This window comes from Dermacentor andersoni, chromosome 2 (assembly GCF_023375885.2).
Source record: "Dermacentor andersoni chromosome 2, qqDerAnde1_hic_scaffold, whole genome shotgun sequence".
Classification (NCBI taxonomy): Eukaryota; Metazoa; Arthropoda; class Arachnida; order Ixodida; family Ixodidae; genus Dermacentor; species Dermacentor andersoni.
In genome coordinates, this window is record NC_092815.1 from 52,563,135 (window position 1) to 52,581,674 (window position 18,540).

The window sequence follows — 18,540 nt, forward strand, 5'->3', positions numbered from 1 at the left end:
TTCGTCGGCCATTAGTGGCCATCATCGTCTTCATTCTTTCTATTACATTTTTCAGGAACAGGAGACGCGGATGCGTGGCACCTTAAATACAAGTTCTCCTAAATAGAACCTGCCATATCACACTTCAGGTAAGGAGGCACTACTGCAGACTTTCTTATGTTTGTTTTGCTCTATTTTTTTCCCAATGGCCGGTGACGAACATCTTTCGGCAAGACGTGAAATATCTGTGGAATCGGCGGAATGATGCGGGGCCCGACGAGGTTCGTATGGTGCATGACGCCATACGAGAGCTTGTTTAAAAGTCTGCTTAAAGACGCACTCATGTATTTCCCGATTAACAAAAGGGAATCGTAGACTAACAAGCTACGTATCAGAACGACTTACTTGGCGCTGAAGGCTGATGCTGAGAGTACGTTGAAGATGATGAACATGGGAGGATCTCTGGCATCGAGTGTCACGGGTTCGTCATCCAATGAGTCAACGTAGGCATCCACAACCTCTGTACATAGCTTCTCCAGGGACTCGCTTACTGCATACTTTCTGGTTGAAAACAGGAGGAATAAGCATTAGTGATTTTTCTGCGTGGAGTAATCTAGAACATGCTCGAATTCAAACCGAATATTTCAACGCATCGAACGATTGCTTAGCTGACTGAAAGACGCACACGCGCCACATGCGCGTCATTCGGTAACTAAATTCACAAAAAGCAACGCAGTTCACTAACAGATTGCTTTTGTTTCCTTTTCACTCAGCCGCTCAGTTTAATTATGCTTCATGCCAAGCACGCATTTTCAACTACGCTGCAACGTATACAGGTTTGGTTACTAGAGCTGTTTGCATAGATCTTTTTTTTATTGAAATGAATATTTGAAGAGGCTGGCGCGTTTATGGCTGTAGCGGCTACTTCTTGTCACTTAGCAAAGGAAACAAATTTGCGTAAAAAGGGAGAATAATGACACAAAATATGGCACTCCGCGGTACACCAGCTGAATAAAAATTATACAGTCTATACAGTAAATGAATCACAATGTTTGGTGCATGAGTTCTGTACGCATTTGCATATATAAAGACAGATATTTTGAACAGCCAAACACAGAACACATGTATTTAGACTGCAAGCACAGAACACAATCACCACATAAATAGATCTTTAACCCAGAACAACATACATATCACTCAATTAGCTTACTAGGATCAACTGAAGCTTCATATTTCCCCAAAATGTTGGTGTCCTCGAAAAACTTCTTCAAAGCAAGAAGTGCTCTTTTGAGAAGGCGGGCAGTTGGCCATGGATCAAGTATCTTTTTTAGATTGAATGGTCTTCTGTCTAAAAGCAACAGATTTGCTTGCAATACCCTTCGTTGTGGATCGTATTTAGCGCACTCGAGGAGGAGATGATGCACATCTTAGTCTGGATAGCCACAAGAACACTGCGGACTAGAGAGAGAGAGAGAGAAAGAGAGAGAAAGAGAGAGAGAAGAAAGGGGAAACTCAGGGAGGCTAACCAGACGGGTAGATACGGTTTGCTACCCTACGCTGGAGAGAGAGGGGAGGGGGAGGTAAAGTGATAGCAAAGTAGAGATAAAGAAAGAAAGGAGAATAGACATACAATCACAGTCAAATACTGTCACCGTATACTGTCACCACATAGCACAGTAGCACTTGCAATACTATAAACATCTGTTCAGGCTATAGCCGCTTGTTCAATTCTGTTGCCCTTAAAAAGTGCAACAGTGTCCTCGTCGCCCTCCGCTGCGATGATTTGTGATTTCGGCATTCTAAAATAGGTTCCTTTGTTAGAGGTCTTTGGTCGAATTGCGCTATCGCGATTTCGAGCGATCGTCTCTGTAAAGGTGAGGCGGGAAGGAGGGAGGGGACTCACGGCCGTTGTCGCTCGCTCCTTCGTCGAGGGAAGGCGAAGGAAAGGGCTCGCGCTCTCGGGCAAGCGAGCAGTGGGAGAGATTCTTGTTTGCGGAAGGAAAAAAATTGGGGTTAAGTGCAGCGCAGTAACTGTCTCTCAGGTAAGGACACCTCAACCGCGCTGCACAAGTGGGAGAGGGAATAAGGGGAGGAAACGCTGTCACTCGCTCACTCGTCGCATGTGGGGGCGGCTAGCGAGGACAGTCACATAGAAGGTGTTGAAGAGTCTCCTCGCTGCCACAGTCATCACACGAGGCGTCGTCGGCCCATCCGATTCGGAATGCAAAGGACTTAGTGAAGGCCACCCCTAGCCGTATTCGACAAAGCAGGGTAGCTTCGCGACGGCAGAGGCCAGCTGGAATGCAAATGCGTAGAGAGGAGTCTAGGTTGTGCAGCCGGTTGTATTGAAAGCTTCCTGCGTTCCACAAGGAGAACGTGATATCACGGCTGAGCATTAGAAGTTTTCTAGCGGCATCTGTCCTTGATTACGGTATCGGCTCCTCTTCGTCGCCTTCAAGAGCCAACCGAGAAGCGTTATCGGCGTGTTCGTTCCCTATGACACCGCAGTGAATTGGAAGCCACTGAAATGTCACGTGGTGTCCTTTCTCAGTCAAGGTATGGATTAGTTCTCTAATCTCGAATACCAGTTGTTCGTGTGGTCCACGCCGCAGGGCTGATAGCAAAGACTGCAGTGCGGGCTTCGAGTCGCTGAATATTTACCATCTTCAAGGTTGTTCTTGGCTGACAAGACAAAGTGCAGCGCGAAGGGCTGCAAGTTCCGCAGCCGTCGGTGTCGTTGGGTGATACGTCTTGAAACTGATGGTGGTGAATTTCGATGGGAAAACCACTGCTCCAGAGGAACACTGGGGAGTTGCCGATCCATCAGTATAAATATACACGTGATCGGCGTACCTCTCGTGCAAAAGGAGCAGAATTAGTTGTTTAAGAGCAGGTGATGACAGCTCAGATTTTTTCCTGATTCCTGGCATGGTGAGGTGCAACGTAGGTCGAGCCAAACACCATGAAGGAATCGATGGCTTAGTTGGGGGGATGAGGCCTGATGGAAGGCGGGTGTAATAATGCGAAGTCGTAGCACAAAATGATGCCTGTGGCCTTTCTGACGATAGTGTTGCCAAATTATGGGAACGGGCACGGGCAAAGTGCCTAATGTGCACTCTCAACACTTCCAGCGCAATGTGTGTCTGTATGGGTTGGTCCCGGGCGATTGCAATAGTCGCCACTGTCGATGTGCATTTCGGCAAACAAAGACAAACCCTGAGAGACTGAGCTTGTATAGCCTGTAGAGAACGAAGATTTGTCTGGCAAGTGTTGGTCAGTACGGGCAAACTGTATCTCAAGAAGCCCAGAAAAAGAGCCCTGTACAATTCCAACATTGCATGAACTGACATTCCCCAAGTCTTTCCACCCATAAACTTGAAAAGATGGGAGATTGCTGTCAGGCGCTGTTTCAAGTAGGTCACGTGCGGGCTCCATGAGAGATCTCTATCAGTGGTCATGCCAAGAAATTTGTGTCTTCTCATAAGAAATTATCTGGCCATTTATTGAGATGCTGTAGGCTGTCATTGGTTTGCGAGTGAATGCTATCAGTGTACATTTGTTTGACGAGATTTCAAGACCTTGGTTGCGGAGATATACAGCTGTCAGAGTAACAGCTTTTTGAAGTCTTGCACGCATCTGAGGACGTGTCACACCTGAAGTCCATATAGATAAGTTGTCTGCGTACATTGATATCTTGATCGCTGCTGGCAGATGTTCAACGAGACCAATGAGCATGAGGTTGACTAGGGTGGGGCTTAGTACACCGCCTTGAGGAACACCTCGGTAGGTATATGTCGTGCGGTTTGGCCATCGCCGGTAAGCACAAAGAACGATCTCATAAAAAGGTATTGAGAAACCCATTGAAAAACTCGACCACATAGGCCAACCATCTCAAGAGCATGGAGGATAGCCTCGTGAGATACGTTATCGTATGCCCCCTTGACATCCAAGAACAAAGCTGCAGGTAATCTTTTGCGCGACTTTTGATGCTGCACATACGTAGCGAGATCAACATCTGATGTCTACTGATGTCTACTGGTCTACTGATGAACGATCTCGACGAAAACCAGCCATGCAGTTTGGGAACATGTTATAGTGTTCCAGGTACCACTCCAAGCGGACAAGGATAATCTTTTCCATTATCTTTCTCACACAGCTGGGCAGCGCTATTGGGCGGTGTGAGGTGAGTTCAAGTGGGGACTTGCCTTGCTTCAGGAGAGGGACCAAGCGGCTTGTCTTCCATTTTTCCGGAACCCTACCATCTTGCCAGGATACGTTGTAGAGATCTAACAGTTCTCTCCGCGCGCCTTCACTCAGGTTGTTCAAGGCGCGGTAGGATATTCCATCTGGTCCCGGGGATGAAGAATGCCTGCATAGAGCAAGAACCGCTTCAAGTTCCTCCCTTGTGAACGGAAGATCCATGCGGCAGTCACGCGAAACAGGGATGCCACTGGGAGCTGGAGAGCCTGAACCGGTTGCTTGGCCAGTGACCCTTGCACAAAAGTCATCAGCATCCAGTCGCCTCTGGAAGAGCACCAGTGCTTTGAATGGGAAGCGTTGCTCAGGGAGGGAACGCAGACCACGTATGGTTCTCCAGATGTGGGAACGTGGCTTTCGGGGGTCTAGTGACTGGCAAAACATTGTCCAACGTCGAGATGCCAATCTATACATGCGACGTTGAATTTTCTTTTGTAGTTGTCTGGCTGTCCCAAGGTCATCGATGGATTTTGTACGCCGATATCGCCGCTCCGCATGACGACTTAGTGCACGAAGCCACTCTAAATCTATATCCGAATCCGTGTGCTTCGACGAAACCGTGACCGTCCACGTGGCGTCTCGCATTGCAGACTTGATTGTTTCCTCTAATCCAGAGGACATGCCCTCTCGACAACCATCTTCCATGACAGAAGTAAAATTGATCCAGTCAATTAAAAGAATGGTGTTCCGTGGGAAGGACCTGGACATCCCTTTGATGATAAGGTACGTGGGAATGCGATTACACCCGTGTGTCACGATGTCCAAAAAGCATTTAACGCATCTTGTGAAAGAGCTGGAGACGAAAGCTAGGTCAAGACAGCTGCCATGATTCACGCCTCGTATAAACGTTGGGCTGCAGTCATTGAGGAGTGAAAGGTCGTGGTTGCAGGCGAAGTTTGCTAGTCTTTGCCCTCTTGCATTTGTCCTTGTGTTTCCCCATGCCATATAGTGCGCATTAAAATCTCCGATGATGACATATGGAGCAGGACATACCGACAAGATGTTCGTTAATCTCTTTGGAAACAAAATTACTGGAAGGCGATATTCAAACGCCTACAAGTGTAAACATGAGTTTGCCCTTTTTAATTGTTAGGCAAACATATCGATTGTCATCGTGAGGCGGAATCGGCTGGCGTCATAGGTCAGTTCAAAACGATGACTTTGCTACATGCACCAGTTGTTACGGACATAACAGCCTCGTATTCCGATAATCTGACTGGTTTTGACACGTTAGGCTCACATACGACAATGAATGGGAACAAATTAGTATATATATATATATATATATATATATATATATATATATATATACACTGACGAAAGTCTAAGCGGCATGACTTTAGTCCTCTTGCGTTCCACTGGATGATAGACGCTGCCTTGACTTCTCGAAAGTGTGCAGCTGTTACTGTGAGCCTCCGAGGTGTGTATACGACGATGGCAAGCATATACAACAGGCCTAGACGTTCCTCCGATACCTCACTACTTGAATGCTTAGTGTCTCGGTGTGGTGCATCGTTTGTGTTATGCGGAGATTTTAATGCCCACCATCCACGATGGTGTAGCCGTTCCCAAGGCAATCGTGGGGCAGTGATTAACAAGATCATTATCAAGAGTGATCTAAAGATACTGAATGACGCTTCACCTATACTTATAGCTACAGGAAAGGAGCATTCCACTATAGACCTTGCGATATCAACGAGAGATGTGTGCTTAGCTTGGTCATGTATGTGAACCTGAACCGTGGGGCTCAGATCACCTACCCAGTGACTAACTGGGACAAGTTCCGTAAGCTGATCTCAGAGGCACCATCTCAAGACAGCCTGTTTAAACTGCTGAGTGAGTGCTTACGAGAAGCTGCAGTACAACGGCGATGGTGTATCGGCAAACCAAACCCCAACCTAAAGCTCTTGCGGCTCCGCGCATGTCGACGCGCGCTTATAGGCGGGCACAGCGCTCTAAACAACGCACCGACTGGACTATGTATAATTGCATTGATGCAGCCATACGGCGGCATACAAAACATACAAAACAGCTTCGTCGCAAGCGATGGGAAGCTTTGTGTAGTTCGTTGCATATTGGAAGTAGTTTTGGAAGTGTATGGCGCATACTGAAGGCTCTCCGCACTCCTGACATCTGCAAGAATCATATGGCTGCATTGAGCATAGCGACTGGCCAGTTACTAAAAGTTATAGAGGAGGCATTTGCAGACATTTTCGTCTCTCCTGCATCCAGTGACACCACAAATGGCGACGTTCCGTCTTTGACAGGTCACAGCTCCATAACCGCTTCCTACGGTCCAGCCTGCCAGATGGACGAGGCAGATTTCACTTTTGAGGAGCTGCGACACGCGCTGAGCCTCTCCAAACACCACACTGGCCCAGGTGAAGATGGTGTAATGTATCAAGCATTGCGGAACGTTGATAAAAGTTTTCATGACCGTATATTGGACGAGTATAATGAAGTATAGAGAACCGGCGTAATCCCTGCTGAATGGAAATCGTCCGTGGTGATACCAATCTTAAAGCCCGGGCGCCCTGAAAGACACCCCAAGTCCTACCGGCCAATATTCCCAACTTCAAATGTGATCAAGTTAATGGAGCTAATGGTCTTGTTTCGCTTAGATGTCAGGCTAGAGGAGCTGAATTTTTTCCCTGATGTCATGAGTGGCTTTCGTCGCCGCCGTTCTGCTCTGGACAGCGTATCATACCTTGTTTCAGCGCTCGAATTTGCTAAAGGAAACAAGCATTCCGCCTACATGCACTTCCTAGACATACAGCAAGCTGTATGTCTAATAAGGCGATTATTTTCGCTCTTGAAACCGCGGGAATTTCTGGTCGTCTGCTCCGCTTTGTGCATAATTTTCTATCGAAGCGCCGGATGAAAGTGCGTGTCGGAGGAGTAACTAGTGCATACCGACATGTGAAGTGTGGTGTTCCACAGGGCAGCGTATTATCGCCACTTTTGTTTAACACCGTACTCGCAGCGCTTCTATGTCGTTTGCCTCGGGACAGTGACTTCCCTGTGAGCATAGCTGTCTACGCAGATGACATTGCTCTGTGGATAAGCTGCCCTTCGCACCTTGGTCCGTGGCTTCGTGCAAGCCTGCAAAGAGCTCTAAACGCTACTTCGGAGTACTTGGGAGAAGTTGGCCTGCTCATATCACCTGCTAAGCTGGCTGCAATAGCACATCACACTAAACAACGCGCTCGTCGAACAATGAGCCGACTATACCTTGACGAAACGTCTATAAACTGGGTGCGACAACACTGTTATTTGGGGTTAATTCTGGATGATCGCATCTCTTGGCGTCGTGCCGTTAAATCTTTACGACGCAAATCGCACTACCTCCTTAATTATGTGGCCGCCTTTGCTGCTAGAGGTGCTGGCTGCGACCAAACAACGGCTCTCCAGGTGTACCAGTCATCTGTACTCTCAGACATGATGTACGCGTTACCAGTCCTGAACATACCACCTAGTTTCATGGTCCAACTGGAACGAGGTCATCAAGTTGCCCTTCGACTATTGCTTGTATTACCTCGTGAGGAGCAATCTGTTGCATTGCTCACTGAAGCGCATCAGTTACCCCTGAGGTTGCAAGCAGACCAGAGTGCTCTATGTCATATTGAGCGTCTGCACCGCGTATCGAACGGTCATTTGCTCCTTGATCGTCTCATTCACCGCCCGTTATCTCGTGTGGGAAAAATGGCGGCATTATTTATGAATATCACTGACATTTCTGAACATGCTGCTTCAGTTACGCTTCCGCCTCCAAAAGATGTCACGAAACATGTATTCCCCATTTACCTCACAATCCCTGACATGCACAAAAAGTCTGATATGCCTGTTTCGGCAATATTCCAATTGGCTAAGTCTCACATGTTCAAAAAGTTTCCAGATTATCTTCAAGTATTCGCAGATGCATCTGTACACAGCAACGGTCAAGGCACCTCTGCAGCTTTTTTATGCCTTTCGACTCAAGTACGGCGTATCTTTTAAATACCTCATCGAACTTCGTCAACAACTGCTGAGCTAGCAGCGATTAATGTTGCACTGAAATACGTGCAAGAGGAGTTAACTACATCCGAAATTGCAATCTTTACGAACTCCCGCGCTGCCATTAGCAGGTTACAACGCAGTGAGATTGATTTCCCACTTGTGCGCAGCATTATTGACTCTACGAGCAAAATTTCATCACGTGGGGTATCTCTCGTTGCTCAATGGATATCTTCCCACGTAGGAATCGCCGGAAATGAAGAGGCTGATCGGGTCGCTTCAACTTGCGCTCATAACAACTGTGACTGCCCAGAAATTTTGTTCAAGCTTGAGGACGCTCGTGTGCTGATTCGTCGCCACCTACTCAAGCAGCATGCAGACCAGCGCGTCGCAAATGGAACGTTCCCGCTCTGTGTTCGCTGTCGAGACTTGCCTCGTCGCGCTAGAGCACAACTACTCAAGCTGAGGATTGGCTGCGTGAACGTGCACGAACGTTTATACAGACAAGGACGTGTTGCCAGTCCATAGTGTACGTCTTATGGCTGCTGCGAGACACTTCAGCATATTATATTTGAGTGTCCCGCTTTCAATGCGCAGCGCATGTCGCTAGTGAGAGACTATCACCTCCATGGCCTGCGGTGTACGACACTCCATGAATATTTTTACCCGAGTGGTTGTGCGTCTAAACGTGATCAGGCTCATCGCGCTCTACTTACTTTTCTAGAGTTAACTAACTTAGGTTCACGTGTGTAGCGTCGAAACTATTCTATTCAACATTCTGTAGTACCGTGACCTTCAGTGACCGGCCCTACTTTGTGTGATCTGTACTGTGTTCTACTTTATTCATTAGATTTGTCCTGTTGCTCTTCCTTTCCTCTTTCCTCCCCCCTTCCTATCTTCCATTTCTCTGTTGCTGTCACCTCTCCTCTGAAGAGTAGGCAGGCGTTGTGCCCCTTCCGGTGGTAGTTGCCAGCCTGCTCCTCGCTTTTTCTTTCCTGTTAATTGTATATATGTGTTCAAAACAACTAATAATAATAATAATAACGGTTGGCCATGTCTGTATTCGAGAGAATCGAGCACTGGGCTTAAGGCGTCCAGTACTTTCAGTGCACTTCGAGCAGACGTGGTTCCAAGGCTCGACAAAATCACTCGAATGGCGTCTATGAGGGGACGCAGCATCGAAATAACTTGACGATCTGCTTTGAGCGTGTCATCAGCGGCAGGAGTATGCTCCCGAGCGGGCTTGACTGTCTGTAGTTCTTTGGGGAGTTGCTGGCTATGATGTGCAGGCCATTCTTCTTGAGAAAGATTCCTTTCAGCTGACTGTCTGGTGCTGTTCAGCCCCTCTGTGGCCTGACTGGAGAATGTGGGGGCGACAATCGAATGGCCGTTCTCCTTTCATGCCTCTGCCTTTTTAGAGGAGCTTCGATGACGCCGACGCCGACGCCGGATCGTTTCAGCAGGCTCCCTGTGTGACGATTTGTACCGAGCCATCTGCTTGAGATCTGCGACCTCTTTCTTGATGCGAGGGTAGTCCCTAGACGAGGCAGCATGGCAACCATTACAGTTGCTGCACTTTAGGACAGCAGCCCGGCCAGTGTCCTCCGCGTGAGGTTCAGCACAACGGGGACGCAGTAACGAGTTTGGACAGACCCCCTTGACATGTCCAAGCCTAAAGCACAGATGGCATTGAAGAGGCTTTTGAAGGCATTGAAGAGGCTGTACGAATGGTAGAACGGGGTGTCGGAAGTGATCGACTTCGACGTGAGATGGTATGCAATCTCCTTTGAAAATCAGTTTGACGCAGCGCGACGTTCCAAGGCGGCTCACATGCGTGATGACGACACCCTCCCTTGCTGGTTTGACGAGGACAGGCAAGTCCGCGTTGGGAATGGCGACATCAATGTCATAAATTACACCTGCTGTGGATGCATCATCCATCGGGATATAGGAACGCATTTTGGTGCGTCCTAGCTCCGAGATTTGCTTCAGTTTTTCGAGCGCACTCCCGTTGGAAACATCGATTGCGAGGATATTTTTGCGCGTATTTATCCGAAGGTTCTTAATTTCATTCGGCACGACCTTTTCCAAGAAAACAGATACTTCTTGCCTTTTCATCAATCGGAGGTTGCTTGAGGGCTCCTCGGACACGAACACGATGGCGTGAGGCCAGCGTTTAGGCCTTGACTTCACCGTTCTCGCTTGCGTTGATGTATTCGTGTTGACAATCCGCCTTTTGGCCCTCTTTCTGCTGACGGAGATGAAGCTATCATCCGATGAGTCTTCACCCGACACGGAGTATAGCTCAGTGTCCTCGGTGTCACTGAGCACGCTTTCTCTCTTCCTCGTGAAGGACCGCCGTGATGGCCAGGAGGGCCTCTGGAAAGCTCCACGTTCATGGCCACAGGACCGGGAGCCGAGGCACCAGGAAATTCCGAAGATTTCGACAGAAACCAGAGAACACAGATAGAAGCGTTCTACCAAGAATGCACTTTGTCGCCGTTCTGCGCCATTAGAGGCACGCTTTATCCTGTATAAGAAGTGTCTTGTAAATACAGTACCAAGTCGCAGGCAGTGCACAAATGTTTCAGATTTTCTGTTTTTTCTTAGATTTTCTGCACTTGATAGGTTTATACATGGGTGTATAAAATATAACTCCGATTTCTTAGATTGCTGATAAAACCAGGTTGTTTTGCTGAGGAGAAATCTATCTCAGGAGCAGACGGACTTCACTACGCAAAAGGGGAAGATTGATTGTCTCTGCGTTATTGTGCGCCCGATTCGCAGCTGCGTCCGCCGCAGTATTACCACGAATATTGCAGTGCTCGGGTATCCACTGAAATGCAAACGCGTGATTCATTGCGCTTGCTTTTGTATGTTCTTTGAGCGTCTCATTATATAGCAAAGTGTTCAAATAACATTTCTTATTGTTTGTAGTAATGTGCGCGTGGCTTACGAATCGCTAAATATAATCCATTTTTGCGAATGCTTTTCTGATGTTATGAAGCGCAAAGCACACAGGATTGCTAAGAGTTCGGGAGTCTCTTGCAAAGAGTTTCTCGGGTTAACTTATATCTTTGCTCTAGCGCTAAATGTGAAATGACAAATGCTGAAGTCAAGGTATCTTATGACCCGAACCGTTTGTATACACGTGGATGTACTGGGGATATAATGAGTAAATTTGTTAAAGTGCCAGTTGCTGTGCGGCTTCCATGAAAATGTGTCTCTTAGATATAATCCCGTAGACCGATAATCCTATTTTAGGACTTGTTAACATCCAAGCAGGGTAACTAACATCCACTTTGCATAATTCATATCTTGATAATAATGCTTTATGTTCTTGAACAACATAATTAATTTTGCTCTTCTTTCGTTCGCTAAGCGCGAGGTTTAGTGGATGCTTCTCGTGTTGGGTTAAGATGCGATAAACATGTCGGCATGTTTCAACCGTTCGTATGACTGGAAATGGTGGGTGACGATCGAGCTTCAGCAATTACTAGAGAACTCGAGGTAGCCTGCGGAACCCCAAGACACACTCGCCGCCCCTTTGCCAGTAAACATTGAAGACGTTCCTCGGAAGTTTGCAATAAACTATGGAGAATAGGTTTCGAATAAGCAATTTTTTGTTTTATCAGCGCATTATGAACTTGTAATAGTGAAGAGACTGATCCCCTGCATGTTGTGCTAGCGAGTAGCCGAAGTAAGTTTATTACAGCATTGGTTTGCTTTTCAATTGTGCGGATGTGTGATGCTCATGTCAGCTTGCGGTCAAAAATCAAGAATAACTCCAAGAAATGTATGCTCTTTCACGGACATCAAAGTTTGCCCATTAAGCGTCAGTTGGAAATTATTCAGCTGTCGTCTAGTAGAAGGAAGTCTGGCTGTCTTTGCGTATGAAATACGCATGCCTCTTTCTTCTAAAAAGGTGTCGATACCATCAAGACCCTCTTGCAGCGTTGTTTAATGTCTTGTATATGAGATCCAGAGGCCCATCTGCAGATGTCATCTGCGTACAGAGAAACTGTAGACCAGACGGCAGTTCTTGTGGTAGGGCTGCCATGACGCAGTTGAATAAAAATGAACTGAGAACACTGCCCTGCGGAACGACCTGCCTGATGCTGTGGTAATTACGCTCTCTTTCAGTTGTTTCCACAAATATTTTTCTTTCGCTCAAGAACTTTGATAGCCATCGCAGTGTTCGACCGTGTAGGTCAAGCTCTAACATACCAGCGAGGACGTGTATGTTATCTTCGTCGTATCACTAACTACTGAGGCTAAAAGTGAATATTATGTTCCGTAAAAAGCCGCTTACCTGACAGCACTGACAGCTACCTTGCGAAGGACTTTCCATGTGGCGTTGTAATCTTCAAAGACGATGTCATGGTCGCCAATTCTCTGAATATCACCTGCACGAAAGTTTGAAGCGGCAAAAGCCATAGGCCTATCATTCTGGATGCCATGCATTGTCGTTCGTAAACGGTTTGTTCTATCTTCTCTCTCTTTTGTCTCTGCATGTGGATGTAAGCCATTATTCCGGATTTTTTTTTGTCAGTTTGGAAACACGCACTGGTAGCTAAGACCGCACCAGTAGCGCAATCCCATTGGTTCTTGCGTTTACATGTGCCGCTACATGAGAATGAGCGCGCGCACAACTTTTAGGCGAGGCATGTCACGGTAGCTTAGTGGCTATGGCGTCGCGCTGCTGAGCTCGAGGTCACGGGTTCGATCCCGTCCGCGGCGGTAACATTTAGGTGCACGTTAAGTAAGGTTTGTTTGATTCAGAAAAAGGTGCACGGCACCACAAATGAAAAGGTGCAGGGTGTGCCAGTTATGGTGTGCCGGGCTGCACCCACTTGCTGCAAGGTTCAAGGGTGCAGTGCAATCGAGCACGGTTGACCCCGTTCAATCGAGCACGGGGGCGCATGGTGCACCGCTGCACCTCGGGGAATCGAAGGCCTAGGTGCAGTGCACCGCGAATAGGTGCAGAGAAACTTGGCTGAATCGAATAGACCTATAACCACAGGTGGTCAAAATTAACTTAGAGTCCACCACAACGGCGTGCCATAAACAGGTCGGCGTTTTACCACGTTTGATACACAACATAAAGAAAAACGATAACTTTTCTCTGTGGTACTGTACGCTGAGACGTACACACACCGACATGCTACACAAGTAAACTATATATACTATACCCGCAGTTACGGTTCAAGGGAAATTTCTTTTTTCTCAATTCGAGATGTTCATGATGGGTGTGTGCATACACAATCTTTCGGTCGTACTGAACATATGCGCGACATGCCCTGTTGGTGTTTTCGACCTGACGTAATGAACGCAGCGTATGTGTGGCGCCCAACTTCAGTACGGTTGAATGGTGGATGCGCGTACGATGCCCTCGTAATGCTCGCACTGAACGAAGTGCCGGTGCCTCTACGACAGGCGAACATCTCCTACATGTATTTTGTAATAAAAACATCTGTAACTGCACTTCTGACACAGGGGCACACTTTATCTCAGCTCAGCTAAAAAAATAAAAGAGAAGAGAAAACATAAATAAAAGAGAAAACAAGGGAAGTATTGTTGGATAAACGATTGAACAATTCTAATGTCGAAAAGTATACGTCACAACTGTGAGAAAACACCCGCTTCAAGTCCGATTGAACGACGATTCATGTCCGAACGCGCGAGGTCACTCACCGGGCACCTAACGCAAATATTAGCACCCGGGCGTTCTCGCATGCTGCCCTCATCCGAACGCGCTGCTGCGGGCTTCAGTCAGACTATGTGCTCGACCGCAGAATAAAGTACTCGAAGAGCCTCCTAAAGAACGCATTCCATTCCCCTCTCCCCCCTCCCCCAAAGGAAAGAAGAGAGAAAATGAAAAAGAAAAAGCCTTTCATAAACGTTCCGCATTGGCCCAGGCCTTCCTCATAATCAAACCAGCCCAGCGAAAACAAGATGAAAACAAACAAACAAACGAACAAACAAACAAACAAGCAAACAAAAGAAATGAAGTCGGGCACGAATGCAATCGAGAATGAGCTTGCTACTGTGAACCATTTACACAAGTTTTACAACACTGTTGGTTATCGGGCGTACACGCCGCGGACCGCGAATCGCGCTAGCAGCACAGTAAGCGTCGCAGTTTTGGCTCACCGAGTTTCGTCGCAAATCGGCCGGCGAAATCGTGGCGTCTGTCGACGAATCCTTCCTTAATGACTTCGTACCCGTTGAGCACGATCATCGGCTGAGTGCCCATCCACAGAGTGAACGGGTCTCCATAATACTTTGACCACGTGATGGCTTTCTTGTGGACCTCTTTTTCCTTGGCCAGAGCTGCATCACGAAAAAGAGAGAGAGAGGAAGATAGGGTGCGGCGATGCCTCTGGCTGGATACGAGCGCTCGTATGGTGTCGCAACCCTAACGATGCCAGAGCCGTGGTGAGTGTCCTTTCGAAGAAGTGTTCTCAGTCGGCGCATGGGCATAACAATTTGCTGTACGCTGCAATAAGCAATCGCAAACGGCGACCGCCTCCATAAGCGTAACACATAGGAGGCGGATGAGAAATTGAAGGAAAGAGAGGGAGGTTACCTAGTTCTCAGACCGACTGGCTACCTTGTGCTGGAGAGAAGGGGTAAGGGGAATGAAAGATAATAGAAAAGAGATATTAGTTAATTCGCGGACAGGAACGTCCTAGTGTCCACGGCCTGGCATTCCTGGGCACGGACAACGATGTACATGCGGAGACAGGTTTCAGTGACAGACAACGAAATGCGAGTGCCTAAGAGCAGTTACGCATGTGCGGCGTCTTCACTTGAAGGATGCGTTTTTACACTTCCTGCTTGAGTGGAAGCAGTGCCTCTGCTGGAGCAAAGAAAGTTGCTGTGGTACCATACATTTATTGGATTTCACATAATCTCAGAAGAATAACGGCAAAATCGGGGGTGGACGTGGTTTTCTCTGCCTCTGAGCGTCTACAGAAGCTATGCAAACAGGTTAATACAGATAATAACAAAAGGCACGCATGCTCTACTCAACATCGCAAAAATTTGTATCCTGCACTCATAAGGTTGTCTATGCCATTCCACTTTCGTTCAGAAGAACGTATGTTGGTAAAACCGGCAGATGCATCAATGAGAGATTAAGAGAACATCGATATAACGTCACTAGGGGAATCTCGGGTCACTTGTGCGTTCATTGCCGAGATTGTTCCTGCATTCCCATGTTTGAAAGTATTTTTATTTTGTATAGGGCTCATAGCAGGATGACAAGGGAAATTGTGGGGGCTTACGAAATTGCAAAATTACAGGAAAAGTGCGTGAGCAAGCCATCAGTGTCGCTATCTGAAAAGGAGATACGATTCCTCCGTTTATATTAGTAACCATTGCAGTATATGTTTTCAGCATGCCTTGCACACGTGTACGGTTCATCGACATGCACCACTGGATGTTATTTGCTGTCACGTTTGTTTCCGCTCGTACGGAACATATTTATCGATGCGTACGAAAATAATATCTATAGTTGAAAGTGAAGCGGTGTCTCTGTGTATATGTTCCTTTCTATGACCTCGTTCAGTCGCGCTTATACACTCTATCATGGATTCTAACCAACTAGCGTCAACGTGTTTTCACCTGTCTCCGTATTTTTTCCTGATGAATATTTTTCCATTCTTGTGCCACGCATACTTGTAGCCGTGGTCCTTACCCCAAGTTTTCGTCATTCCAAGTAAAAGTCCGTTATCCTTTGTCTAATAAAAAAAATCACCGCCCCTTCCAGTCCTGAAGATGGTGGAACAGTGAAGTTGCTTTAGGTACACCGGGTGTTATACCGTGCAAGTCAAAACTTCGCAAGCAGTCCATATAGTAAATATGTTGTTTCACCATTCTTTCACTTCATTTTCACTTTTGCGTGCTTCGCGTGGTGAGCATACTTTAGAAGTGCTTTTTTTTTTGCAGTTCTCATAGTGTTCTTTTTCTTTTCTTGCGTGCGCGCGAGTTTTTGTTTGTGTTTTGCTGTGATTTCTTTCGCGTGTAAGTAGCTCCGCCTCTTTTTTGCGCGCCAGTAATGAGAGCAATTCCGCGTCTCAAGAGCGCAGCTTGGGACGGGCCTCTCGGCGCTGCCGTTGAGCTTCGGCTTCTCAGGCGCGCACTTCGGGATCGGCCTCCCGGCGCTGCCGTCTGAACTCGGCATCTCTGGCGCACAGCTCGGGGTCGGCCCTACAATGAAGAGCCCGTTCCCGTTCGCGAGCCAATTTTCGCTGACGCTCGCTGTAGGCAGCTTCTTCCTCAGGAGTACGCACTACTCGTGGTCTTCCCATAGTTGTGGCGTGGTTAGCCGCCTCCGCCCGGCACTGCCGCTTGCGATTTAATTGCTTCAAAATTAATTATGTCCGTCACGTAAGACAAGGAATGGCTCATACCCACTTAAGCAATGGTTCATACCTCCGTAAACGCGGCCTCCCCATTACGGCGACAGAAGTGAAATTCTACGCTGGAATGATGAACGGCAACGGAGCCAGCTGTGTAAGAAGACGACGGCGCTCGAGCCATTGCTGATGATGATAATTTTCGCGAAGTCTGACAACGACGGTACAAGGTCCGCATAAATAGCTTCGCTGAAAACTGTAGGCAATGTAGGCAATGCTATTCGCTTTGAAAGCAAAAGAAAGTGGAATCCCGTAAATGAGAAGCACGTTTGATTGGGCTTTTCAATCTACGCTGCGGGTTACCACCAGATGCTTGCGCCGGTGGTAGCCTGAATTTGGCGCCAGGAGATTGGAATAGAAACAGAGTAGAATAGTTTTACGTTATAGGACCTCTGATGCAGCCAGTCTTCTCAAATCTTGATGCCCGCCCTCGGCTCAACTCATGCACGGGTGCGGTACAAACCCTTCTTGCCCGCACGCTTCTTCACCAGGAGTCTTGCCTCCTGCGAGCGGCAACCCTCTGGCGCACCCTGCCCACCTCACTACCTCCTCCAGTCGAGACGACATCCGTGCAATTCTCTCTGATACCACAAAGAATGACGCCCTTGGTCAAGGCTCTCGCCGTACGTCTTCTCTCGTGAAGATGTGGGAGTGCTCATCGCGAACTTTTGAACAAGTTTGAGCATCTGTACCGCGTGTTCCCTCCCCTTCTGTGCCAATATATCTTTTCCCTTTCATTATTTATTTATTTATTTATTTATTTATTTATTTATTTATTTATTTATTTATTGGGCGCAGAGGGTTGCTTCTGCGGAGATATCTGCTTGCATGCACCATTGCCTTTCCGCAGGACCTGCATGCCCACCTTCTACAGCCCTTACATTTACCCTTCCGAGTACACATGAAGGATCAGATATCAAGCGTAAAGTCTGATCTCGGCGAAGCGACTGTGGGAAAGAGGGCACTAACATTTGCTTGCTGTGGAAGCCTTGATTACCGTGGTAGCTGGGTATCACACTTCTTTGTCTTCTTTTGCAACCAGCCGCTATCTGCTGAGGGCTACTGTGTATGCTTTGAATCGACCTTAAGTTATGTGTATGCGATGATGCACGAGTTACTAGACCTTCAACGGTAAGTGGTTGCTTTCCTCATACCAAGAAAATAAGTTTGTAGTGCTAAGTGATAAATGGGAGTCGCGTTTTGCAAACAAACAAACAAACAAACAAAAAAGAAAAAGTAAGTAACGACAATGGTAGCTGATGTGCGATCTACGGCGACAACAGCAGTGACAGTCGCAACCGCGACAACAACAAATCAACATGCCATTTCTTTCCATCTTTGCTGTTCCTAGTTGCAGAGATATAAAAGGTCATGGTCATGCGCGTACCTACAAATTCAAACTTGGTCTTATTCTCTTTGTCTTTCTTTCTCGGGGGGGGGGGCGGGGGGGGTAATAATTTCTACTGCGGGAAATGTCAGCTAGCTGCGCGAAGCGAGAATGTGACCTTCTGTGCCAGACTAAAAAGAAAAATTTCTTCCTCCGTGCCACATGTATAATTTTCGCAGCAATATTTCTTGCATAACAAAGGACGAAGCAGCGTAAGGCAACCGCAGAAAGATGTAGACGCCTCTTTTCAGACACAGAAAGCAACGGAAGTTGCGCAAGCAGCGCCTCGATCCTGTTATTTGTTTCGCTTACTGAGGAGGTTTCCGACGACAGGCAGAGGGAACGGCCCTTTCGGGTATTGCGAAATTTTGTGGTAGAAGCGCACCACGTAAAGCGTGGCCAGAAAGACCAGCGTCGTTGTCAAGAAGCGCCAGTCCCAGGCCACGACTGCCGCCAGCAGCGTCATGTTGGCCGCTGTTCTGCACGAGAGAAAAAGAGAGA

The 18,540-nt window shown here is 47.4% G+C and overlaps 1 protein-coding gene across 4 annotated transcripts in view; it reads right to left on the reverse strand.

Annotated features, from left to right (window-relative positions):
* Positions 1-18,540, reverse strand: part of LOC126542316 (cytochrome P450 1A1-like) — a 128,295-nt gene that overhangs the window by 13,535 nt on the left and 96,220 nt on the right. For all 4 annotated transcript variants that reach the window (XM_055077160.2, XM_055077158.2, XM_055077159.2 and 1 more), the window contains exons 2-5: positions 18,352-18,518; positions 14,383-14,562; positions 12,542-12,635; positions 385-540 (exon numbers count right to left, since the gene is read on the reverse strand). In XM_055077160.2, coding sequence (XP_054933135.2) covers positions 385-540; positions 12,542-12,635; positions 14,383-14,562; positions 18,352-18,518 — 597 coding nt within the window. The remainder of the gene's footprint in view (positions 1-384; positions 541-12,541; positions 12,636-14,382; positions 14,563-18,351; positions 18,519-18,540) is intronic.